This window comes from Amblyomma americanum, chromosome 4 (assembly GCF_052857255.1).
Source record: "Amblyomma americanum isolate KBUSLIRL-KWMA chromosome 4, ASM5285725v1, whole genome shotgun sequence".
NCBI classification, from domain to species: Eukaryota; Metazoa; Arthropoda; class Arachnida; order Ixodida; family Ixodidae; genus Amblyomma; species Amblyomma americanum.
Window position 1 is genome coordinate 131,378,156 of NC_135500.1, and position 22,265 is coordinate 131,400,420.

Here is a 22,265-nt window from a genome sequence, read left to right on the forward strand (position 1 = left end):
AGATTCATGGTACGTAGGCAGCGTCGATTTATACTCTTTTCTGACCATATCTCTGTACTCTGCGAGCAGACTACACGCAGACGGCTATGTCTCTGCCATTGGTTGTGTTGCAAGTTAGTTATGGGATTGAGTATAGTCATTAGACTTAATACAATATTACGAAGTTTGACGGCCGGAAGAGACCACCATGTGCGGCATCAGCTGTGTGCTTGAATATACTGCTACCAGTGGCCGTCAGCGTTTTCAGTGGCCTTTAGAAACACTGCTGAGGCCAGGAACCGTAGGGCAGAGCCACTGGCGACTAGTGGGACGGAAAGTTCGCGATAGACGCTTTTAAAAACGAACCATCGCGAATAGTGAAGCTGACAAAAGGCGCAGTGACGCATTTTGAAGCACGCTGGTAGTGTGTTTCAAAGGAGCATGATTCATCATGACTGAACTTTCTAAATCGAGAAAAATCTGCGGAATTGAAAGAAGGTCTCAGATTCTCATTAAATACGCCTCATCAATTCTCATTGTTACTTCCATGAAAGGTGTCTGCACACAGCTATAGCACTGCGCCTAATTTAGATACTTTACCTATGACTCTAATTTTGTTGGAGCTGCGCTAGAAGAGCCCATGTGTAATTTCTTTAAATTTATTACATTTCATTTTTCTTACAAAGCGGATATGAATACCGATTGGCCTTGCGTCGTGAACGAGTAACACTCCAAGGAACCCTACACAAAGTGCAGTAGTAACTACACGAGTCACAGTGATATCTGGCTACACTGTAAAGTGCAATAAAAAGAAAATAACAAATTAATGATATCACTTTCTTTTGCTGCAGTTGTGCATCTGGTGTATAAAGATAACAAATTCAAGCCAAAAATAATAAAAGTTTAACTCTATTCATGTCTGACGAAAGTTTGGAGTCAAATATTCACAGTACAGAGGCCGTCATAAAACTTCTATGCTTTTTAGCCTTATGCACAGCAAGAAACTACACATTCTGCACTGGCCACAAGATGAAAGCTGAAGTTGTGGGCTACAACCTTTGCTGCCAAGCAAGCCTCATGTTCATTTATCTTTGTTCCAAAAGCCATAATGCATACTCAATGACGGTACTATATTCAACATATTGTGACGGATTAAAAGGCGGCGAACTGTGTAGTGGCACGGGAAGGAGTGCTCGCCCAGACCGTCCGCCAATTAATCGTGCCATAGCCATCATTCATGTCGTAACGTATTCATCGGCTTGCTGTGACGTAACATTTGGTGGCGGTTCGAGGTATCTCTTCATCGCCATGCCGGTCCCGGAGCTTCGGTGTCCTGCGTCTCCTATGGTCGTCGTCTGTACCTGGTCCGCACCGTCCGGCTGTGCCCAGCGCACCAGACCAGAAGTGACCTCGGCGTTGTTCACCTCAGCTCCGTTCCCTGCCCCGACCTGGAGACACGACGAAATGACGACGCTGCCGTGACCAGAACATACGACTTCACCGACCCGAGAACATGCAGGCAAGTAAACCACAACCCTCTTGTCCATGCTGATCGGTGTGTTCATGGTCCTCGGCTGAGCCCTCCAGGTAATCTGCGGGCCAGCGCTCATCAGTCGGCCCTCTCATCCACCGCGATGGCAAGCACTTCACTTTCACTATTCAACCTTCACTATTCACTTCACCTTTACTATTCACGGCCAACGACATCTACTGCTTTTAGTCTTCAGTGCCGTTGTTATCGTGCGCGATCGAGACGATCGCTTGGTGGCCCCAGGTAGTGTGACGGACTAGAAGACGATGAACTGTGCTGTGGCGCGGGCAGGGCTGCGCTCGCCAGGCCACTCGCCATTAAATCATGCCATCACCATCTGTCATGTCGTAGTGTATTCATCGGCTTTCCGTCACGTAACAATATGATTACTCTGGCCGTGGATATCGAGCCCCGCGACTTCTTTGCGTCATTGGTAATATCAAACCAAGCTAATACATTATCAACGTAAATATAATAATAGATATAACAGTAGACAAACGCTGGTGTAACAAAGTACGGAAGTGCAGAAGCGTAGCTTGTTGGGCCAGTTGGTGCAATGGTACCGGGCAGGAAAACCAGGAGAAGATGACGCGTGCATAGTAGAAAAAATTCACACGGACGACGCTGGAGACACATCTCAACAAAATTTTTACTTGATCAAAGAATCGAGCAGTGCAGGCCGCACATCCGCATGAGCAGGACACGACGACAAAAGGAAGAAAGCAAAAGCAAAATAAAGGTCAGTCATTAAAAATACTGCTATACTGAACGTAGAGACCACGTCTCATTCATGAATCGGTATTCTTTGGAAGAAAATTTGACTGACGTATTGCTTTCGCAATCAATGCCTGACTTTTTTATTTTAAAAGCTTCAAAGATTTTCTGTTCTACCTGCGTTTTGGCTCGGCTGATGAATGTTACACCGCTGAACAGGGAAGTGCAGTTTTGACATTTGTTATAATTTTTTGGAAGATTGGCCGTATTATTCGGTTGCAGTGATGTGCGATGCTGTCTTAACCGGTAATTAGTGCTTTGGCCAATCTGGCCGATACAGCCCTTACCGCACGACAAAGAGAACGAGTTAACAATGTTGGTAGTACACTTGACAAACATTGTTTGGTGCTTGACTTTACAAGATTTTTTGTGCTCTTTGTAGAGACACGGGCACATATTGACGAACGTTTTGTGGGTGCTGAAAACAACGTTCACACGGTATTTCATTGCCACCATTTTGATACCACGCGAGACTTTTTGCATGTAGGGAAGAACAGCAGGCCTCAAATCCTGACGCGACGCTTCTTCGTTGTGAGGTGCGTGCTGTAACCTAAGCCTACGTGACAGTGATTCAGTAACTGAGAACAGGATCTGTTCTTGCGTCTCCAGCCTTGTGTTCTTGTGTCTCGTCCGTGTGAATCCCTTCCATTGTGTGCGCCTCCTCCCCCGCTGGTTTTCCTACCATGCTCGGAAGGCTTTGAGTGGATGGTTTGTTCGCGCGCGTGTGGGCGAGAGTTAGGAGGTTGGGGGCAAAAACGTTTCGGAACACAGAACGTTTTGCTAACCTCTTGAAAATGAACTAAGTGCTCAGCCTAAGTTCAATAAACCACACATTTTTGGGACAGTATAGTGTAAAGGAAAATGGCGTTTGGCTTCCCGGGATGCCGAGAGAATTTTGTTTTTTTGGGAGGTCAACTTCACACGAATTAAATAAAAATGAACTCATCACGCAGGTCCCTCATGCTGTTGCTTATGATACTCTTCGACTCCAGGCTACTTAAGAAATGAAGAAAAAACTTCCGGTAATTTTTTTGTTTTTATTGTTATTTGCCCTCTTGGCCAGAATACCTTACTTCTTGAGTGTCATTTCACCTGCAAACCACGCAGAAAAAAGGTGTCAGGCACATCTCCCAAGTGGTGATTTCAGAAAATAAATTACTCATACATACTGAATTCAAGAATAAATGGTCCCTGAGGCGGAACCCTGCCCACTTCTTTACGTGGCAAAATGCAGGCGCATTTAAGGTTCGACAAAAGAGGGTGAGTGGCAGTGAGCCATCTGGAATCGACCATATCCCCCCATTCCACCCATAACACTTATATGGGGTGCTTAATCGACCGTTTAGCCGGATCGCTCAGCTGCTGCTTGAAATAAAAAAAGAGGGAGGGGGGCAATGCAGCACGGAGCGCAATTCTATTCCCGGAAGTCAGTCCGCTTTAGCAACCATCATCAAGCTTATCCGCGGAATTGTTCCAGCTGCTTCGTCCACTTGCGCCTTGCACCTTGTTTGACTGCTCAACACCTCTGTTACAGACAGGCGCGCAGAAATCGGCAAAGTGGCATGATGTGCCTCCTGGGTAACCTTCATAATAGCGCTGAAGAACAGCGAGCATCTGACCATTACAGACCTTCGGCTGGTGCCTTGAGATTGCCCCTTCCACTAAGCCCTTTATAACGGCCACGTCTTGATTGGTTTTCGTTCTTTTTCTCTCTGCTTGAGACTGGCTTGGCGAAAAGTAGTGACACGAGCAATTTATTGCGAGTTCATTATTCGCAGTGAAAGTCAGAAAACAAAGCAGAATAGAAATGTACGCGAAACGATAAAGTAATTTCTTTATAAAATCAAAAGTATTTATGTGAAAATTTGAAAACCTGTTACCTAAGCAAGAGCTTATAGCGTCTTTCATGGCATGCTAATTCACTGCCTGATAGCAGAATTTGCCTTAGAGAATGAGGAAATTCATTCATCAGTTTATTGATAATAAACGTTAACTACTGGTACTTCCTTATAACATACTAGCAAAATTTCAATTTTGCGGTGTTAATTGAAATAAATTTCAAAAGTCTGGATCTTCTCACCCATGTACACCAAACAAAATTGCATTTGTTGGTCCTACAGTTACCCCTAAATTATTTTCGTGCTCTCTGCTACTCGTCTCTGTGTCTTCAAAACTATGCAGCCTCTTATGACATATACTTCGTTATATACATGCACGACAAAATGAGTGCTTAAATCGAAATTGCAAGTGATTGCTTGGTAAAGCTTGAGGAACTTGAGAGCTACCAGGCCACTTTGTGCACAGAGTTCAATTACAAAAACAACAAATTTATTTTGCTGTTCACGAAGCTACACAGTTTTCAATTCTAATCTGGCTACATAGTAGCACAATGGATGATCTCTAACTTCCAACAGCACTTTGTACGTTGCAGAAGTAATCCATTAAAAAAAGAAACTCAGAAAGGTTAGTGCACATAATGTGAATGCGTTCTAACGAGGTTATACTGCTTCTAATAATGTTATTTATATAAAAAAGAATAAAGATAACAAAAAATGCATAAGTATAATTTTTCCTTGGCGCGAAAGAATTATTAACTGCAGAGATTTCAAAAGGTAATAATTGTTATGAATAGCCAGAAAATATACAGAATTCACCACCTTCATACCAACTGAAAACACAGCTCACCACTAGGGTTTCAACCCGCTTCTTTTCCAGAGTTTCTCTAGGTGTTTGGAATTCTAAAATTAGCTCGTGATTTTCAACAACACAACCGGCGCAAAAGAGGATAGACGATTCACGTGCTACATTAGTCATAGGCAATTTACTTTTGGATCTGTGCCAAATTCTCATATTAGGGTTGAATTTGAGAAGTCTTCACAAATTATCATATATTGTCGAAAAATTTGAGATCGCAGTCCTCTAGTAGATGCAGTACTGCAGGTAATCTTAGTATTCATACGTATAAAACATAGACTGGTGTTCTAAACTTGGTGCTCTGTAGATAACTAGGTCTGAAAGACCAAACTCTCCACAAAAGAAAACGTGACTGCAAGAAGATATCCAAAGTCACAGCGTATTCAAAACTTAATGAAGGAGAGAACTTATAGTTGCAACGCTACACGACCCATAAGTAGATAGAACAATGCTGGCCTTGATGTCAACGCATCAGGTTGACACAAGTGATATGCACTGGGCCATGTGGCAGATGGCGCTTAAATTATAGGTGCAGTGGGGCTGCCAAGTGTGGCGCCTGTAGGACCATTCCGAGCACGAAGACCGCTTTTTGGTCCATAGACTCAGACTTGTTGCTAGTTTATCCTTTCTTATTTCTTTCCCGCTTGCTCAGTTCGGGACTATCCAAGTGCTTCAGTGCGTTGTCGCACCACTTGGAAGAGTTGTGCGTCCGGAAGGGCACAGGAGAAAAAAGTCCCCGGAAGATATGTTCTGGTGAAAAACGACCCACGAAAAGAAGTCCCAAATGAAAAATTACCAAAAGAACGAATACTTTAGGAACCCACTTTAAAGAAAAAGCTGCTTTCTTTATTGGACTCTTGCTTGATTTATAGAATAGATATAAGCATGAAATATTAGTCCCTAATCACACTTGTCATGCCCGTGCATTGCACATCATTTCAATAAAAGCCACACCACAAACCATTTCCGTCGGTGAATTCGCTGAAGCGACAAAAGATCCTGAGACGCACTTGACCTCGGGCACTTTCCTTCCACCTACATCTTTTTCTTTTTTACAGCCGCTCCACGGTGGGCGGTGGGGGTGGCGTGAATTTAAAAGGGGATTAGACATAAAGTGGCCTGTCGTCAATTACTCCTCCTGAGTCAGTGATTTAAATGATTGCGGCTCTACCACTGTTCCGGTAGCATATCAAGTATGAAAGCAGTCTTGTAGTTCTCGGGCAGCTTCTGGCATTAGTCGCTTGAGGAACGGTCCAGAATTAGCACTTCTGCAGGCATTACGCTTAGCGCAGCACTAGCGGGGACAAGTGTTCAGTTTAGAGCGCACTGCACACTGGTACTGCACGTAAAGTATAATAATCTGACAACAGGCCAAGGGAACGCTTATGCCCACTTGAAAACCGAAGGGTACCCGGGGGCCTTTGGGATGGAACCCTACACCTTCCGCATGCGGGGCAAATGCGCAAATCACAGGTGGTTACGGGACGTTTTGTGACTTCCTTTTGGGGCATTTTTCCTATTTCGATAATGGGGTCGTTTTCTTTCGGGGGCATTTTATACGGGGGTGTTTTTTTTTTTCCGGGGACGTTTTTTCCGTGGACGTTTTTTCCGGGGATGATTTTTCCGGAGACGTTCTTTCCGGAGACCTTCTTCCTGGGGACGTTTTTCCAGGGACACTTTTTTCCAGGGTCGTTTTTTCTAGAGACGTTTTTTCCGAAAATCGCGCCCGAACTCGCGTTCGCGGTTCTTTGATTGCCAGCTCGCACAGCATTTGATTTTGGTCACCAGCTCACATCCAGACAATGTAATAAAAACATTGAACCACCTTCACTAATGGAACAGTAATTGGTTTTTGATGCTTATGCGATACCACATGAAGGTTTTTACACAAGGGCACGATATCTTTCTATCTCTGTTACGAAAATTGAAGAAATGTTCCAAACACTGAAGCAGCATGGTTCATATTATTCTCTTTGTGACTCCAGATTAAAGCAACTAAGCATGATTTCAGCTCCTGAACTAAAAAGAAATTGTCTTTGTCCTGAAATAATTCATCATAATGAAACACCAATAGATGAGCACTGGTTGACTATCCGTGTCATCTTATTTAGCTACATTCCTATGCAATGTGCTTATGTCGAAAAGTGTTATAATTTGTACACTTGATACACACTTCAATCCGCGCGCCACCATATTGCTGGCTGGATGCCTTTCTGCACCCGGCGTTTAAAATTCGAAGAGGGTGAAGAGTACTTCTTGAAACCAAATCAATTACGAATGGTAAAGTTAACTGCTGAATCTAATACGAGTCGAATATCTGCATTAATATTCGCTACTTGTGCGAATATTCGTACAAAAACTAATATTCGCAGGAAACACCAGAGCGCTTGCTGAACCGCTATAAGCCATACAGTTGAAGTTGTATTCGTTGAAAAACATGGCACTAATGTCTACTTTGGGACAAGCAGCGCGAAGCCATAGCATCAAATCTGTTATCATCATGCAATACACAGAAGAAGCTTGACTTTTGTTAGCAATGATGACATGCAAGAAACAAGAGTCACACCTCAGTAAATGAGAGAGAGAGAGGAAGAATATAATACTTGGCCTCCATTATAGGGCATAAAAGCATTCTTTACTGAACCTTACTAAACCTTGCAGCATAGGCCAACCTTGAGCGTCATATGTAAGAGCATTACGAAATCGGCCCCATGAAAGTACTTCGTCGCGACATGAGCCATCCTACCCATACAGACCGAAGGCTGCAGCATGATGTGGTCAGATTGGGTTCGGTTTTATAACAGTAGCCGAAAAAAAGTGCGGCATGCCCTAACTTCACTTCGTGACGTTTCTGACTAAGCTATTAAAAAACTGACAATTCAAATTCTTGCGAACATTTTTAAACATGCGCTTTTTGATTAGCTCGGCAACATGAAAAAAAAGATGTCCGATTCACTATTCCGATGATATTCGATGACTCATCATGTTCGGCCCACAGCAACTGCAATTAAGTTATTTCTTTAATCTCTATTACTGCTGTTAGTTTTATCTTCTGTATTTAACAAAAGCGTTTGTCATAAAGCTGTATGTACATTTTAGGACTTTCTTTCCATTTCTTTACCGTGCTGTGTATGGTTTGGTTAGCTGGAGTTAACGTCACAAAGCGACGCAGGCTATGAGGGACGCTGCAGTGAACGGGCTCCGGAAATTTCGATCACCTGGGGTTCTTTAACATACACTGACACCGCACAGTAAACAGGCCTCTAGAATTTCGCCTGCATGGAAATTCCACCATCGCGACCGGGGATCGAACCGGCGTCTTTCGGGTCATCAGCTGAGCGCCATAACCACTGAGCCACCAGGGCGGTCCCCGTGCTCTGTATGATGCGCCCCATATGTTATGGGTGGTTGACGCGTAGTCCGGTATATATTTTTTCTTCAACCTTCTTGACAACTGTGTTTTTATCAAAATAAACTCAACCTCAACAATTCAAACGCTTCCAATATTCACACACTATTATTGTCGGCCGCTTTCTGGGTGTCGGCTTATCGCTTCCTATGCTGCTGGGCGCACGTGGTCCATACGGGGAAGAAGTGGTAACGCCACGTGCAGAAAGCAGTCCAGTGAACAATATGACGATACAAGAATTCAAAAAGGTCTGCAAAATGCTTACGTGCTCGAAAAAAAGAATCATTCTTATTTCAAAAGCCAACGCTCGGAAGAAATGCGTTGCTCCGCAATACTCATTAGGAATTCGCGACAAGTGCGTTTAAGTCCCTTGGCTGCAACCATGTGAGCATACCTTGGAAGATTAAAAATACCGCGTTGACATATTGTAAGAAAAAATGACATTGGCGAGTGAATTGGCTGGAGAGCAGAGCGTCATGTTTCACTTACCTTATCGGCACTGGTGGGGCTCTGCACTGAAATCCAGGTAATGGTGCCTGCCTTCGATTCTTAAGTATTTAATTAGGTCCGCATGAAGCACGCACACAGCCAACCGAATATGGTCGCAACACACCGTAAAGAACCATCGGAAAAATGTTGAATACACGCAGACGCAGCAGCGAAACTATTTCAGGTTGAAAGTGCGCAAGCGAGTGAAATATAGTTACTGGCAGCTTTAAGTGGCAGAAAAGCCGAACGTAATGAATCGAATTGAAAAACATCATGTTGGCCCGCAAGCAATTTTCTTACAAACTTTCGCAGTACCAAAGAAAATCAAGAACTTATATAGTGTGAGTTGTTAACAAATGACAGGAAGCACGGCTTCCTTTTAGGTAATGGCAATGAATAAAAAATGCGGCATTTTACAAACGGTTGTCTTCTCGAGCTTTATACAAGAGGATTCCCAAACCCAACTAATCTTCTCATCTAAAAACGCACAGACACAAAGTACCACACATTGCTGGGCTCAGTTTCTTGCTGCAGATCACCACCACCGAGTCACCACTAATTAATAAACGCAAACCATGATGTGTGGTGAAGCAGGCGGCAAACGAATAGCGAGAGAAAAGTACACCAAAAATAAAGTAGTCAAGATGAGATGATTGAGTTGGCTTTACTGTGTTCCCTTCAGTTTTTCATCGCTTGATCCCTGCGCCTCTTTACAGTCTGCAGACAGTGATGGCTAGCACAGACCCGCGAAAGCTAAAAAACAAAATAGGGCCCTAAATTAACGATAACTAAACAAATGGCAGAGAAGGCGCGCAGTGTCCCGGAAAGGCGGGCAAGGGAAGCGTCTTCAAGCAAAACGCATCTGAGCACAACCAACAAAGAGACTCGGGGAATTGTTCGCCCTAATAAGGCGCGCGCTCAGCTCCCAATGGGGTAACGCCGGTAATTGCATGGTCGTTAAGGCGATCGCCGGCGGCGAGCTCATTCCTTGCGGGCTCCCGAATGCGGAACTCCGCCTTTTTTCTCCCCGATTCCGCCTGCAGCCGTTCCTCTTTAGGCTTAATTCCCCTGTCGCCCTGGCTTGGCGTGCTCTTGGCTGCGCCGTTCTGAGAGAGCATGGTGCGCACGTGCGGAGGCCAAGTCGGCAGGCGGTTTACTGCATGCAGCCCACACTTCCACACAGGCCGTTAGCTAGGCGTTCTCGATTAGGAACCGACCTATTCCGGCAGCGCTGCTTAGTTCCCGCACTCCAAAGAGTCTATATCTTCTTCCATACATCGAGTAAGATTAGCGGCCTCCAGGGGAGGCGTAGCTTCTGGAATGGCCAAGGAATACTTCCATCTGCAGAGATGAGAGTGTTGCATGAACCGACGCGTAAATCACAACCATGCTCCAAAGACAATGAAAGAAACCGTGTTTGAAGCCGTACATTTCGCAGAATGCGGCCGACCATGGTCAGATACAATGTGCAAAGTTTAATCATGAGCACGAGTTTCGCTTCAAGTTGCTTTTTGAAACCATTTCTGCATTTTTAATGCTTCAACCTTTAATCAATACAGCCTTAATTTTACGCAAAATCACCCGTGTTGTCACAAAATTTCTTCCTGAAATTTGGTCGGTTTCAAGGCTTGTACTGCTCTAGATATGACGAAACAATTCGTAATAAACAACCCTCGGAGCGAGTGTCTTATTTTGATGGAGTATTGCTTCGACCTGAATGCGAGAATAAGGCATGAATAAGAAAATAAAGAAAGGAAATATCAATGCACGTTTCTGAGAAAAAAAACTCGGAAGCCATGCACATAGCCGTCATCAGGATGAAAAGAAATTTTGCAAAATGCAAGGTAATAGAAGGAGGAACTTATCAGTGATTATTTTTTATCTTTTTAAAATTTATGTCTATCAGAGCCTCATACACCAGTTGACATGCAAGGACAGGTACTCTAGCCTTAATAGAACTTGACGGGCAGCAAGCGGAAATCTAGAACGCAGTGAACTGAGAGTACGAATCGGTCCCAGCGATAGAGGCACTATCGGCAACGAAGAAGTATACATCATGCTGCACTGAGGAAATCGGGGAAAGTCTGAAAAAGAACGAAAGGCGGAAAAAATGCAGAGAAAAATTATTCGCAAATAAAGATTTTTGGACCACATACTTTATGAATGAAACCTGCGTCCCGAAACTGTTTGCAATGCCAACGTGTTTAAACAAAAAATTATGAAAGTGAGAAAATCATAGGTTGAATCAAGAAATAAAACCTACACAAAATGGAAGACTATATACAATACAGCCCTTATTTTTAATTTCCAATGAGACAAGAAATAAAAATAAATATGCTGTGTAGCACACAAAAAACGCTTCTATCCCCCTTTCTGGACTGCCTTCATGGGTTCTTAAAAGTACCAGCTTTGAAGTGATACTTTATGCGAGCGCCGAAGCAAACGCTGAAAAACGTTATTTAGTTTTGCTCAGTGCAGCCACTCTAGCTGTAGTTTTCGAGTTTTTCTCATTGGCCATCGTAAATCAAAAGACACATCGGGGAGAAAATAAAAAAAAAAATAGCTTGTTCGCCTAGTGAACCCTGTATTCAATGGAACAGAGCAATTCATGGCATTCTCTTGAAGTCCTTCCTATTGCGTCTGGGCAGTTAGTGCATCTGGTTTGGTTTATGGGTGTTCAGCATCCCAAAGCGATTCAGGCTATGAGGGACGCCGTAGTGAAGATCTACAGAAATTTTGACCACCTGGAGTTATTTTACGTGCACTGACTTAATACAGTACATGGCCCTCTAGAATTTCGCCTTCTTCGAAATTCGACCGTCACGGCCGGGTTCAAATCCGCGTCTTTCGTGTCAGCAGCCGATCGCCATAACCAACCGATTCACCATGGCGACTAGTTAGTGCTTCTGCCAGGGTAATTTTGTGCAGACAAAATAATTGTGCTAAGATTAGCTCATTAGAAAACCGCCTTCCTGGCTGCCTCAGAGAACTGCACCATCACTTTTTCTTCACTTGCTTGCTATAGTCGGATACAACTGAAGACGCAGCAGCAGATCCCTACTTAAGGAAGCCCTGCATCAACGCTCTCGACCGATTTCCAGGAAGCATTTACTAATATGCTTTCTCTCCCTACCTTCCCAAGTCCAAGGGGATTAGTCACAATATCTAAAACGGTTCATGAATGAGGGTGCTGTTCGAGGGGCATTTTGTGGTGCAGGAAGCAGAGTGCAAAGCTGCAAGCATATTTTATCGGTTTACGGCCACACGTTGATTAACGTTGAAAACGTGCATTGCAGTAAAGCTTTGAAAGGACTAAGAAAGAAATTTTATTCCGCCAAAATCAGCCAAAGGAAATTTGCCAAACTTCTGAACAGTGCGCCTTAGAAATGCGGTTCCACTGGCAATGAGAAGCTGCAGAAACAGAGCACAGTGTGGAGTGCAAGGCGACCGGTCTAAAGGCTTTTTTCACTATCAAGATGATGAAAGAAGGCGTGCCCTTCAAGGCCATCGTTACGACCAAACCGTGCTGAAAAGAGAAGGGAACGCGAAATTATTGAAGGTTTCTCGATGCGTGTTGTTCCAGATATCCAATGCGTCAGATCGCCATCGGTGACGTTAGGGAGAACAGAATTAAACTGCCTGAAGAAGAGTAACCTTTGATTGCCGTAAATACAAACTGATCGTTTTTTATTTTTTTCTTCCTTCGGATCACTCTTCTTAGCCCGCTGTGCTCTTCCCTCTTCTGGGCATGATATGGTGTTCATATCTGGGCATACTCTTGTTTCTTCAGGCAATAACTGTCGTTAGAAGCCATTCGTCCTGTGTGCTCGTCCTTGTCCGTATGTTGCTAGCGCTTACCATTATCCTCATGGCTCCTTTGTCGCCTGAATTACGATTATATTTGGGAAATCGGTATTGAGAAGCACAAGCATCCTGATCACTAAAAATTGTGTGGTGTATAATGTTAATTGCGCCTGAGAAGATGTGTTGAGTCGCGCCAGTTTCTTGCGGTGGTGTTTTCGCACAGGCACCTTATCGTTCACATTGTCGCAGACGGAGGCTTGGCTGTTTATAAAAAGCTTATCAAATGCAAACAATTCTTTGTCGAATTTATCGCCGTGCGGCTTGCCACTGTTCCAGTTTTTTCTTCCACTGTACCACTGTCTTTTGTTTGCGTCCTTCCTTCAGAATTTCGTTTTAAGAGGAACGTGCAGAACCTTGGATATAACTGGCCTAGTTTTGCTCTCTGCACGTTTTGCAAAACAGTGAATGCGCTCTACGCTAACCGGCGCAAGTTCCAGTTGGCCTTGAATATTTCTGTTAAGATCACTTTACGGGGACTTGAAGTCTCGCATTCTTCTTTTAAGCCATGGATAATAAATTTAACCTAGGGCTGCGGTTTTCAGTCATCTTTTCTGGTTTCCAGATTTTTCATTACGCGATTCATTGATGCGAGTTGATTTTGATAGAAAACAATCTTCGCTACCAGTATCAATACTGCGTCTTAATTAAGTGTCTATATCCACGAATCGTTTTGCTTTCATCTGTTTGATATCTGCCGCAATTTCTCCCAGTTGTTTTGCGAGTTGCGCATTATAGCGACCAGGATTTGTCTCGATATCACCAATCACCACCAACAATTCTTTTAGGTACAGAGCAATTCAATTTAGGAACCAACACATCGGTGGGCGCGGGTGCCGAAATTGAAAAGAAATTAATAGAATGAACACATTCTTAGTAGCGTTTTCTCACCTGCGGTATGAAGAGCAACGAATTAAGCGACCACGTTCTTGAAATGCCACCATGCCCAGTGGAAGCGTCAATGACGAACAGGTCTTTTATTTGCGAGTGGCGTTGAGGTGCTGCTTCTTGGTCATGCGCGCGGCTATCGGTGCGCGTAGCTTCTGATTCCTTTATCAGAGGATCCCAGGCCGTCGGCTGAAGCCCATGATCCACGTTAAAGGCGATGATATTCCGGATGATGAAGTCATTTTCTTGCATCGGCGACCCGGCGAAGCTGCTGGCGGTAGCCAACATCCCGCTGATTCACAAGTGCAGAAATGTGGAACAGATTACGTGAGCACGTCTTTGAAATGCAGCCGTGCCCGGAATACATATTTGTCAATTTACGACGGAAGCTTTCGACAGATTCGTCGTTATCTTTCTCTGACGTTAGCTTTGCGAGGCATCATTTCACACGAACCAGGCACCTGGCATGGCTCTCATAGTTGTTCATATAGACACAAGTTTTTTACCCCGATAATCGTCGTGCCTGATTTTTTTGTTTTACCACACGGGTAAAATTGTGGCTTCGTTCTTAATGCTTGCTGAAACCAGTGCGCGTTACACATCTTGCCTCCACCAAAGCGATATATTTCACCAAAATTTTGTGCCTTCCGCTTTTCAATTATATCACACTTACCCAGTAACGAGATCAGTTTAATGTCTCTTTAAATAGGAGACGTTCCAATCAATATCATTTTCGCTCTTTCAAACAATAGATTTTTAGTGGCATAAACGGCTGAAGTCACTCGTAAATGAAGTTGCAGGTCTTACTACACTTAGCTTTCAAGCACTTGACTCTGTCCGCGTGCACCGTCAGTTTCTGTATGCGATGAAGACACCCGAACAATGGTGACTTAGCCTCAATTTCGGAGAAAATAGAACTATAGGATGCCTTCACGAGCCATGGAATGGTCATAGAAAAGTATTCTGCCTGGCGATCATCATCAAGCCGGTGCGTATAGGACATCATTTCGCACCCAAGGGCAACTGACGCCAAAATACATTGGCTGCACGTCTGCATTCAGTTCAATGGAAGGCCTGGCTGTTTGCATCGACACCTTCTTGGTGCCACGGATCCTGTTGAGAGAGGGAAGACAGGTGGAATTCTTAGCCTTACTCTCTATTTTAAGCATTAGTCATGCCTTTTGTGATAGCATACCTCGGACAGTGTAACTGAAGGCATGAACATCTGCTGGCTTATCACAGTTTTGAGCAAAATGCATTTCCCTTTAAAAAGAGGGGAGAGAAAGTGCTGTGCCGGATATGCTTTCCACAGAAACCGCCAGTAGGTGACACTGCCAGCTATTTTTCGCGCCTACTTAAGCAGCGACACTTCTCGTGCTGGGGCATTGTAACTTTCCCAGCTGCCTTGCGCTCCCCGATGCCCTGCGACGATGAATACCGCAGCACTGCTTCTCCTGGCCATCGCGGTGCCTCGCATGGCGAGCGTCAGCGGTAAGCATCTTTTCGTCTTTCTTTTCCATATTACCTTGTGGGATCAGTTTGACAGCAATATTCGGCCTTGTGATAGAAATGCGTGCTTTTTTCTTCTGAACCATAATTTTACTGCCCTCGTCGGCCGATTAGCGTGGAAGTTCCTGAACTGTGCCATGTTTTTTTTTTTTTTTGCTCCGCAACCATGCTCCCCCTTCGGCCGGCTAACTTTCTGCACACTTGTTTACTTCTTTCAAGAAAAGCTTTTAAATGTGCCTCTGCTCTTTGCTTCTCACCTGCGCATATTTTTTTTTTTTTTGCGCGCGTACTTTCTGACATCTTCTTACTGCCCGTGCAGGTTACACCGTACACTTCAACCTGAGTTCGGAGGTGCCGTTCGAAGAAACCGAAGTCGAAACCAGCCGCTCTCGAACGCTTTCCATGCTACCTCTGGCACTGCTCCTATCCGGCCCAGCACTCGCCCTTGCGGTTGGCACTCTGAAGCCCGCGCTCCTGGCACTGGGGCTGCTGTACCTAACTATGTTCGGCCTTACGTACTTGCCTATCGTGGGCGAAGTCCTAGAGGCGAGTTTCCGTGCACTCGGCTCATCTGTCAGGGACAGTGTTTCGCCTGTCTTCGGAAGCGACCTACTCCGGGCGGCCGGCCTGGACTCCGATGTGTGCCGTACGCGAGCCATCTGCGAGATCACGGAGGAAGCCGTGCACAAGTACCCGACTATGGCCGCTATGCTGCGATCCCTGACCGGTGCAGTCCAGGCTCAAGGGAACGATGGGAGCGTCCTCAAGGGCCTGCTGGGGGGACTCTCCGGTCTGGGGTGCGAGTCACTGTATTCGTCGTGTGCTCATTCTCCTTTTGATAGGCTGATCAAGAGCCTCTCTTAAACTGTGATGTCTATCAGATGTTTTTAAATGCATTTTTTTAAATAATAAAGCACCATTGACCATCTCGTTTGACGTCTCCGTGGAGTGGCATGAGTCTTGTGCAGTTGCATTTGCTCGGGCTTGAATTTTTTTAGCTGCACAAACACCTCAAGTAAAGAACCTTATCTAACGCGAAATGACACTGCCCTTCTATCATTGTCGTCTTTGACCGCCAGGTTGCCGATTGCCCTCCTCCTCCTTACTCATGCTTGAAACCAGCAATCAAGTTACAGATCACAGCTGTGGGTGCGTATTTTTCGCGCGGCGAAGAATATCAAGGCGAAGGCTTTTCTAATCTCATGACTCGCTAGCGTTTCTGGTCGCGTTTGTGACACTACAGCTGTCAAACTGATGACGTCTTCAATGGTGTGATAGAAATAGACGTCAGTATTGCCCAGCTGTCCCTACATTACTTCGCACAGAACGGCAAGGCAGCTCAGGGGCTCGGGCGTCTCGCATGAAATGAATACCGTTCTAGTAGTCACTCCCTCTATGACAGCGGACGGCTCTCAGCCGCAAACGCTCGCTACGAAGGCAGAAGCTGATAATTCCAACAACGAAACGGCAGAAGGGATTCCGAAAGACATGCGCGAAGGCGCGGACGTAACCACGCTGGTTTCGCCGGAAAGCACGAACTTACAAGATCCAGTAGAGATTGATAAGTCCCCGCTAGGCATGTCCGGTCTCGTTTCTATCACACAATAGCTGCCAAACTGGCAACGTCATCATTGGTGTAGTCGAAGTGAACCTAACTGAAGACGGTTCACTCAAATAAAAACAGTACGCAGATTCATAAGAATCACGTAGTCTGATTAGTAGTTTCAACACACAAAAAGGAACAGCAACACCGCACAAAAGGTTTTCTCTTCATCTAACTTAAGATCACCAAAGTGCACCCTAATTTTTTCTTGGCACGATGCGCGAATTTGTCCCACAATTTTAGGTGTGAGGAAGGAGCGAACGCCGCTGACGTTCACCGTCTTCGGGCCAAGCAGTGTGCAGCCTTCGCAGCGTCAGTGCCATTAATTACTCTGCTGGTGACTCTGCTGCTGGTTTTGCTGGTGATATCGCTTTTTTTTCCTCCCGGCATCACCAGCAAAACACTTTCATGCAAAGGCACTCGAGATCGGTTAAGTGTTCTAGCAAAACCACCTACATTTCGTTTCTTGTGGTCACTGCTACTCCACCTCTCAAGGCCCTGTCTTTAAGAAATACCTTCTATGAGGGTAAAAAAAAATGTCGTTGGGAATCTAGCTGGGCGGCCAGATATCTGTTGTAATCGTGACATGAGGGTCAAGCTGGAAGAGAAGGATTTCAAGCGTCTCAGAGTAATTGGCATTCCTTAGAGTGTTAAGTTCACTATTCGGATCTGCATGTTCTGCATCGAACGTCCTTTGGCGTCTCCATTATGTTCATGATGAGGAAATCGGTAATTAGAAGCACAAACATTAAGATTGTTTCAACTTGGGGGATCTATGACGTTGATTGTGCCTGTGATGCCGCGTTAAGTGCTGCCTATTTCTTGCGATAGTGTTTTTCGCAGAGGCGTCTTGTCGTCCATACAGTTCCAGACATGGGCCTGGCTGTTTATCAAATGCTCATAAAACTTTTTTGCTCTTATCGTGGTTCGGCTTGGCACTATTCCACAGCTTTTTCATTATGTCCCTTACTTTGTGCGAAACTTCTTGGGTGATCGATATCTCACTGTCTTCCATTTCACGCCTGTTCTTTGGAATGCGTTTTTAATAAAAGTGCAGGCGCTTAAACATAACAGGCATAGTTTCGTTCTTTGCTCGTTTTTCGAAACTGTGAGTGCGTTGCACTCTAACAAGTACGAGTTTCAGTTTATCATGATTAACCTTTCTGTTAACATCACGTTCGGGAAGCTTGAAAATATCTATCTCTTTTTAGACAAACCACAAATTTGACCTACGGCTACGGTTCTCAAGGTAATCTATTCTCTTTTCGAGGTTTTAAATTAGGCATATATTGTTGATGCGAGCTGGTCTTGACAAAGAACAATTTTGGCTTCCAGTCTCAGTACTGCGTCCAATTTAGTGCTATGTCAGTGAGTCGCTTTACTTTAATCTCTTTGGTATGTACCGCAATATCTTCCTGTTGTTTTGCAAGCTGTGCATTATTTAGAAAAAGGTTTGTCTCAATATGAATATCCAGAATTAACAATTCATTTAGACACAGAGCAACTCAAGAGCAAACATAATTATTTCGTGGCCACGGCTGCAGAAATAGGAAGGCATCAACAGAACGGGCACATTATTCGCAGCGTGTCCTCACCTGCGGAATGAGGAGGAAGGGATTATGTGACCGCATCCTTGAAATGCAGCCGTGCCCAGCGGACGGGCCAGTCCCCAGTGGGCATTTAAAGGCGTGTGGGGGGAGGGGCGCTATTGCTGCCATGCGCGTCGCCATCGGAGCGCGTAACCGCTGATTCTTTATTAAGGGAACTTAGGGCGTCGGGTTAAGCACAGGATTAAAGGCGGTTACGTTCAGGATACCGAAGTCATTAAAGAGTTATAGCATAGCGTAATTCGCAATCCGCTACACTGATCCGCTTCCATGAGGCGTCGCTGCGTGTGCGAAGTACTCCCCGACGACGCCAGATGCCGCCACGTGGCCGTCAGATGCGTGCGCGCCTGGCACGTCAGGACCAGTCGGAGCATGCGCAGTGGTGCTCTGCTGAAGCGTATCGCTTTAGCGGATCGCTGATCACGCTATTGTATACCTCTCTATTTTCTTGCATGGGCATCCCGGCGAAGCGGCTGACGGTAGCCAACGCAACGGCATATGAGCATTCAGTTGTACTACCTGTCAGCCTTTCGTATCAAAATTGTTATGCAACAGTTCTCGATGGTGTCATACGCGCGTGGACACCGCCCGGAATGCTGTAAGACGCTGTGGCTTTTATTAACCTGTAGAAAAGCCTTAATGCACGTAACAACTTTACGCGTAAGTAATGCGCCCTGGAATAGTAAGAATAGTAATGCTTTCGCGTTCCCGAACGTAACAAGTTTTATTTGTTTCTGCCAATGTAAAAGCGGTGCATTTGCGGTTTGAGAAATCTTCCGCCTCCTTACAGCGTGCACAGCAGCAGAATGGGACAATAGACAGATACAAAGGTACAATGTCGCTATTTTTGCGAATAGAAAAGAAAAAGAGCACTATATGGCATCAAACAATATAATACGCAAAAGTAAGAGTTTCAATAGAGCACTGTTTTTGGACACCTAGAAAGCTTCTTTTTTTTTTAAATAAAACGTTCTAATGTAACTGAGCATGAAGATACACATTTCTGTTCATTCACAAAAGAGAGTATGAGCAGCAAAATATTTGTACATATTTCGAAGAGACATATTGAATAACTCAGTACCTTCTTTTTCTACAGCATTCAATAATCGCGTGAGATTATACTAAAGTGTTTGTTGTCCATAGGCAGTGCGACATTTTGGAACTGTCCATCGTTAAGGAGTTCGGATGCTATAGATGGGATAGTTAGGTTTCAATTCTGCCATTTTCATAGAAGTTGAACTCTGTCGTTAGAGAGGAGGGTACTGCCTGCATAATTTGTATCCGTATAGATTTCTTACTTTCAACAAATTAAGCGCAGCAAATATATGTGAAGACCGTGCTCTGTATTCAATGTTTTCAATTATTCGTACTATTTTATTTGTAGCCTTTCAAGCTTCAGCAGATTTATTTTTTGTTATTGTTCCCCAGACCAAATATGAGTAGTTTGGGTTGGAGACAAAGAGAGCTTTGTAAATAATTAGTTAAACTTTCTTTGCAAAAGCCTAGTGGTGGCGATTTAAAATTCCGGTTATGCAATTCAGTTTGCTCATTATAATGCTTACGTGATCATTCCATTGTAAAGTTGAAGTAAAATACAACACTAACACTTTGGCGCTATCTACTACATCAATGGTTGCGGATCTAAAAGTTATGTTTCCTTGTAAAGAAAATTGTTTTCCTTTTGGTTGAAAAACTACTACCTTTGTTTTGTTAGCATTAATTTTTAATTGACTGCTGGAAGTCCATGAGCCTAATTTGCGCTCAAAAATATTTGCTTTAGTAATTCCTTAAGCTTCAGAAGGTGATCATATAAAAGCACTCGTGTCGTCGGTATATGTAACGAACTTGGTATCTGAGGAAACGTTTACAATATTATTAATGCACAAATAAATAGGAGAGAGTTTAATGAAACAAGAGGAAGCAGAAGGCCAATCAAGGGGTGTAAAAAGATGGTTTATGGGTGTTTAACGTCCCAAAGCGACTCAGGCTATGAGAGACGCCGTAGTGCAGGGCTCCGGAAATTTCTACCACCTGAGGGTTCTTTAACGTGCATTGACATCGCACAGTACACGAGCCTCTAGAAGCAGTTTCGATAACGAAGTGTTATGCATGCCATTTCACTGAGGAAGTTACTTTTACTCTGGAAAAAAAAAACGAAAGGGAGCAAAAATACGCGGAAAAGTACACTTCGAATAAGAGTTTTCTGAAGGGATAAGCGATGAGAGAAACGGGCGTGCCTAAACCGTCTGCATGCGAACAACTATAGGTGGAAGAATACAAAAGTAGGAAAATAATGGGCGATTCAATAAAGAGAACATAGAACGCATACAACATATAGATGTACACAATTATTTTTCTTTTCTATGACGCGAGAAGTACAAATTAATCTACCGTTTAGCACATACAATACGCCATATAAGCCTTAGGCTTCATTTACCTGCATGGCGCTCCTCCGCAGTAGGGTAAATCCCGTGAGGTCAATACTCCTCCAGGCATGCATGATCAATAATAACTTTTATTTGAAATGAATTCAAGGGACAGTGGACATTACCCAAAAAAGCAAAAATAACCCTTTACCCACAAGTTCAAGCCATTTGTGTAGCTAGCGCTTAGATGGAGTTACGAAAGAATGCGCTAAGGTCCACTGCAGCCAAAGGAAAAGGATACGCGAAGTTTACTCAACGATATGCGCGACAATACGACGGCAGCTCTTTGCTGCAGAATTTTCCTCTGCAGCTGCAGGTTTGTTTATCTCAATGGCGTTTGAATGTTATGCACTGATTCAGACTGCATCCAAAGCTGACGCTGTTCAAGGACGAACTATCATCGCCAGATGCACTCTGCGAAATTTGTCGGAGCACATATACACACTCTTTACGACCAGATACTGGCGGTTCAGATATCTCTTGTAGCTCCAGCTTAACCTGCAAGCTATTTCTGTGTGACAGAATCTTTCGCAACACCACACTCGTCCGACACCAAACTAAGGCGCACTAACCTAAAACGTCGGCATAAATGCGGAAGTGACAGCCATTTATTAATTCAGAATGTAGAAGCGTCATCTTGGGTGCTTAGAGTGGAGGGAAACAAGCGTTACATCGTGAAACCAAAGGAGATGGAACTTCTCTTGATGGCGGGCTGAGAGAGAGGGAGCAGATCTAAATCGCCTGTGACGTTTTATATTAATTCCTTAACAGAACTACAACACCTCCTAATTGAAAGCACACCTCCAATCTTTCTGGTTTCTAAACACTCGTTGTGATGCGTGACGCCAGCGCCGAGTTGAAGGTATAAATTATATCTTAGTTTTACCCACTGAAGTCACACAAAGGGAAGTTTACAAGTGGTGCTCACTGGCCTGGATAAAGGATACTTACACTTCAAAAAAAAAAGGAGTCTAATGTTATTTATGAAAGACAATTTGTTGGCCAATCGGATCCTATATTCCATCGCTGCCGCGGAAAAGATGTCGCTGTGTTGTGTTATTCCTATAGTGCCAGGGGCTATTAGGGCTGTTGCTAGGGTATTATTTATTCAGACTAAAGTAATTGTTCCAGATAACCTCATCAGAATACGTCCTTCTTTGTTCTATCAGTGCGCTTCACTACCTCCTTTTTTCCGGAATCTTCTCTTGCATGCTATAGTCGAATAGGATAAAAGACAAAAGGGCTGTTGCCCTTCAAATCCGCCCTCCACCAATGCTGTCGACGGAAAGATCTTAAACGGGTTGAAATAAGCAAGCAAAGGTTATCTGACTGGTGGCTAAAACAAGGACAAGGTTGAAAATTGAAAGTCGTAGCGAAGTGCGGAGATCCGGCACATATTTTCAAGAATCCATCAGATCCGTCCATGCATGACCCCCCCCCCCCCCCCCCGCACACACACACACACACGCATGGAATCCCCCGTTGCTCACTTTCG

At 44.3% G+C, this 22,265-nt stretch overlaps 1 protein-coding gene across 1 annotated transcript; it reads left to right on the top strand.

The window, feature by feature from the left end:
- The first annotated feature begins 15,055 nt into the window (after positions 1-15,055).
- On the top strand, positions 15,056-15,998 carry LOC144129834 (uncharacterized). The gene is made up of 2 exons (XM_077663900.1): positions 15,056-15,116; positions 15,454-15,998. The coding sequence occupies exons 1-2, from the start codon at positions 15,056-15,058 to the stop codon at positions 15,996-15,998; spliced, it is 606 nt and encodes a 201-aa protein (XP_077520026.1).
- The last annotated feature ends 6,267 nt before the right edge of the window (positions 15,999-22,265 follow it).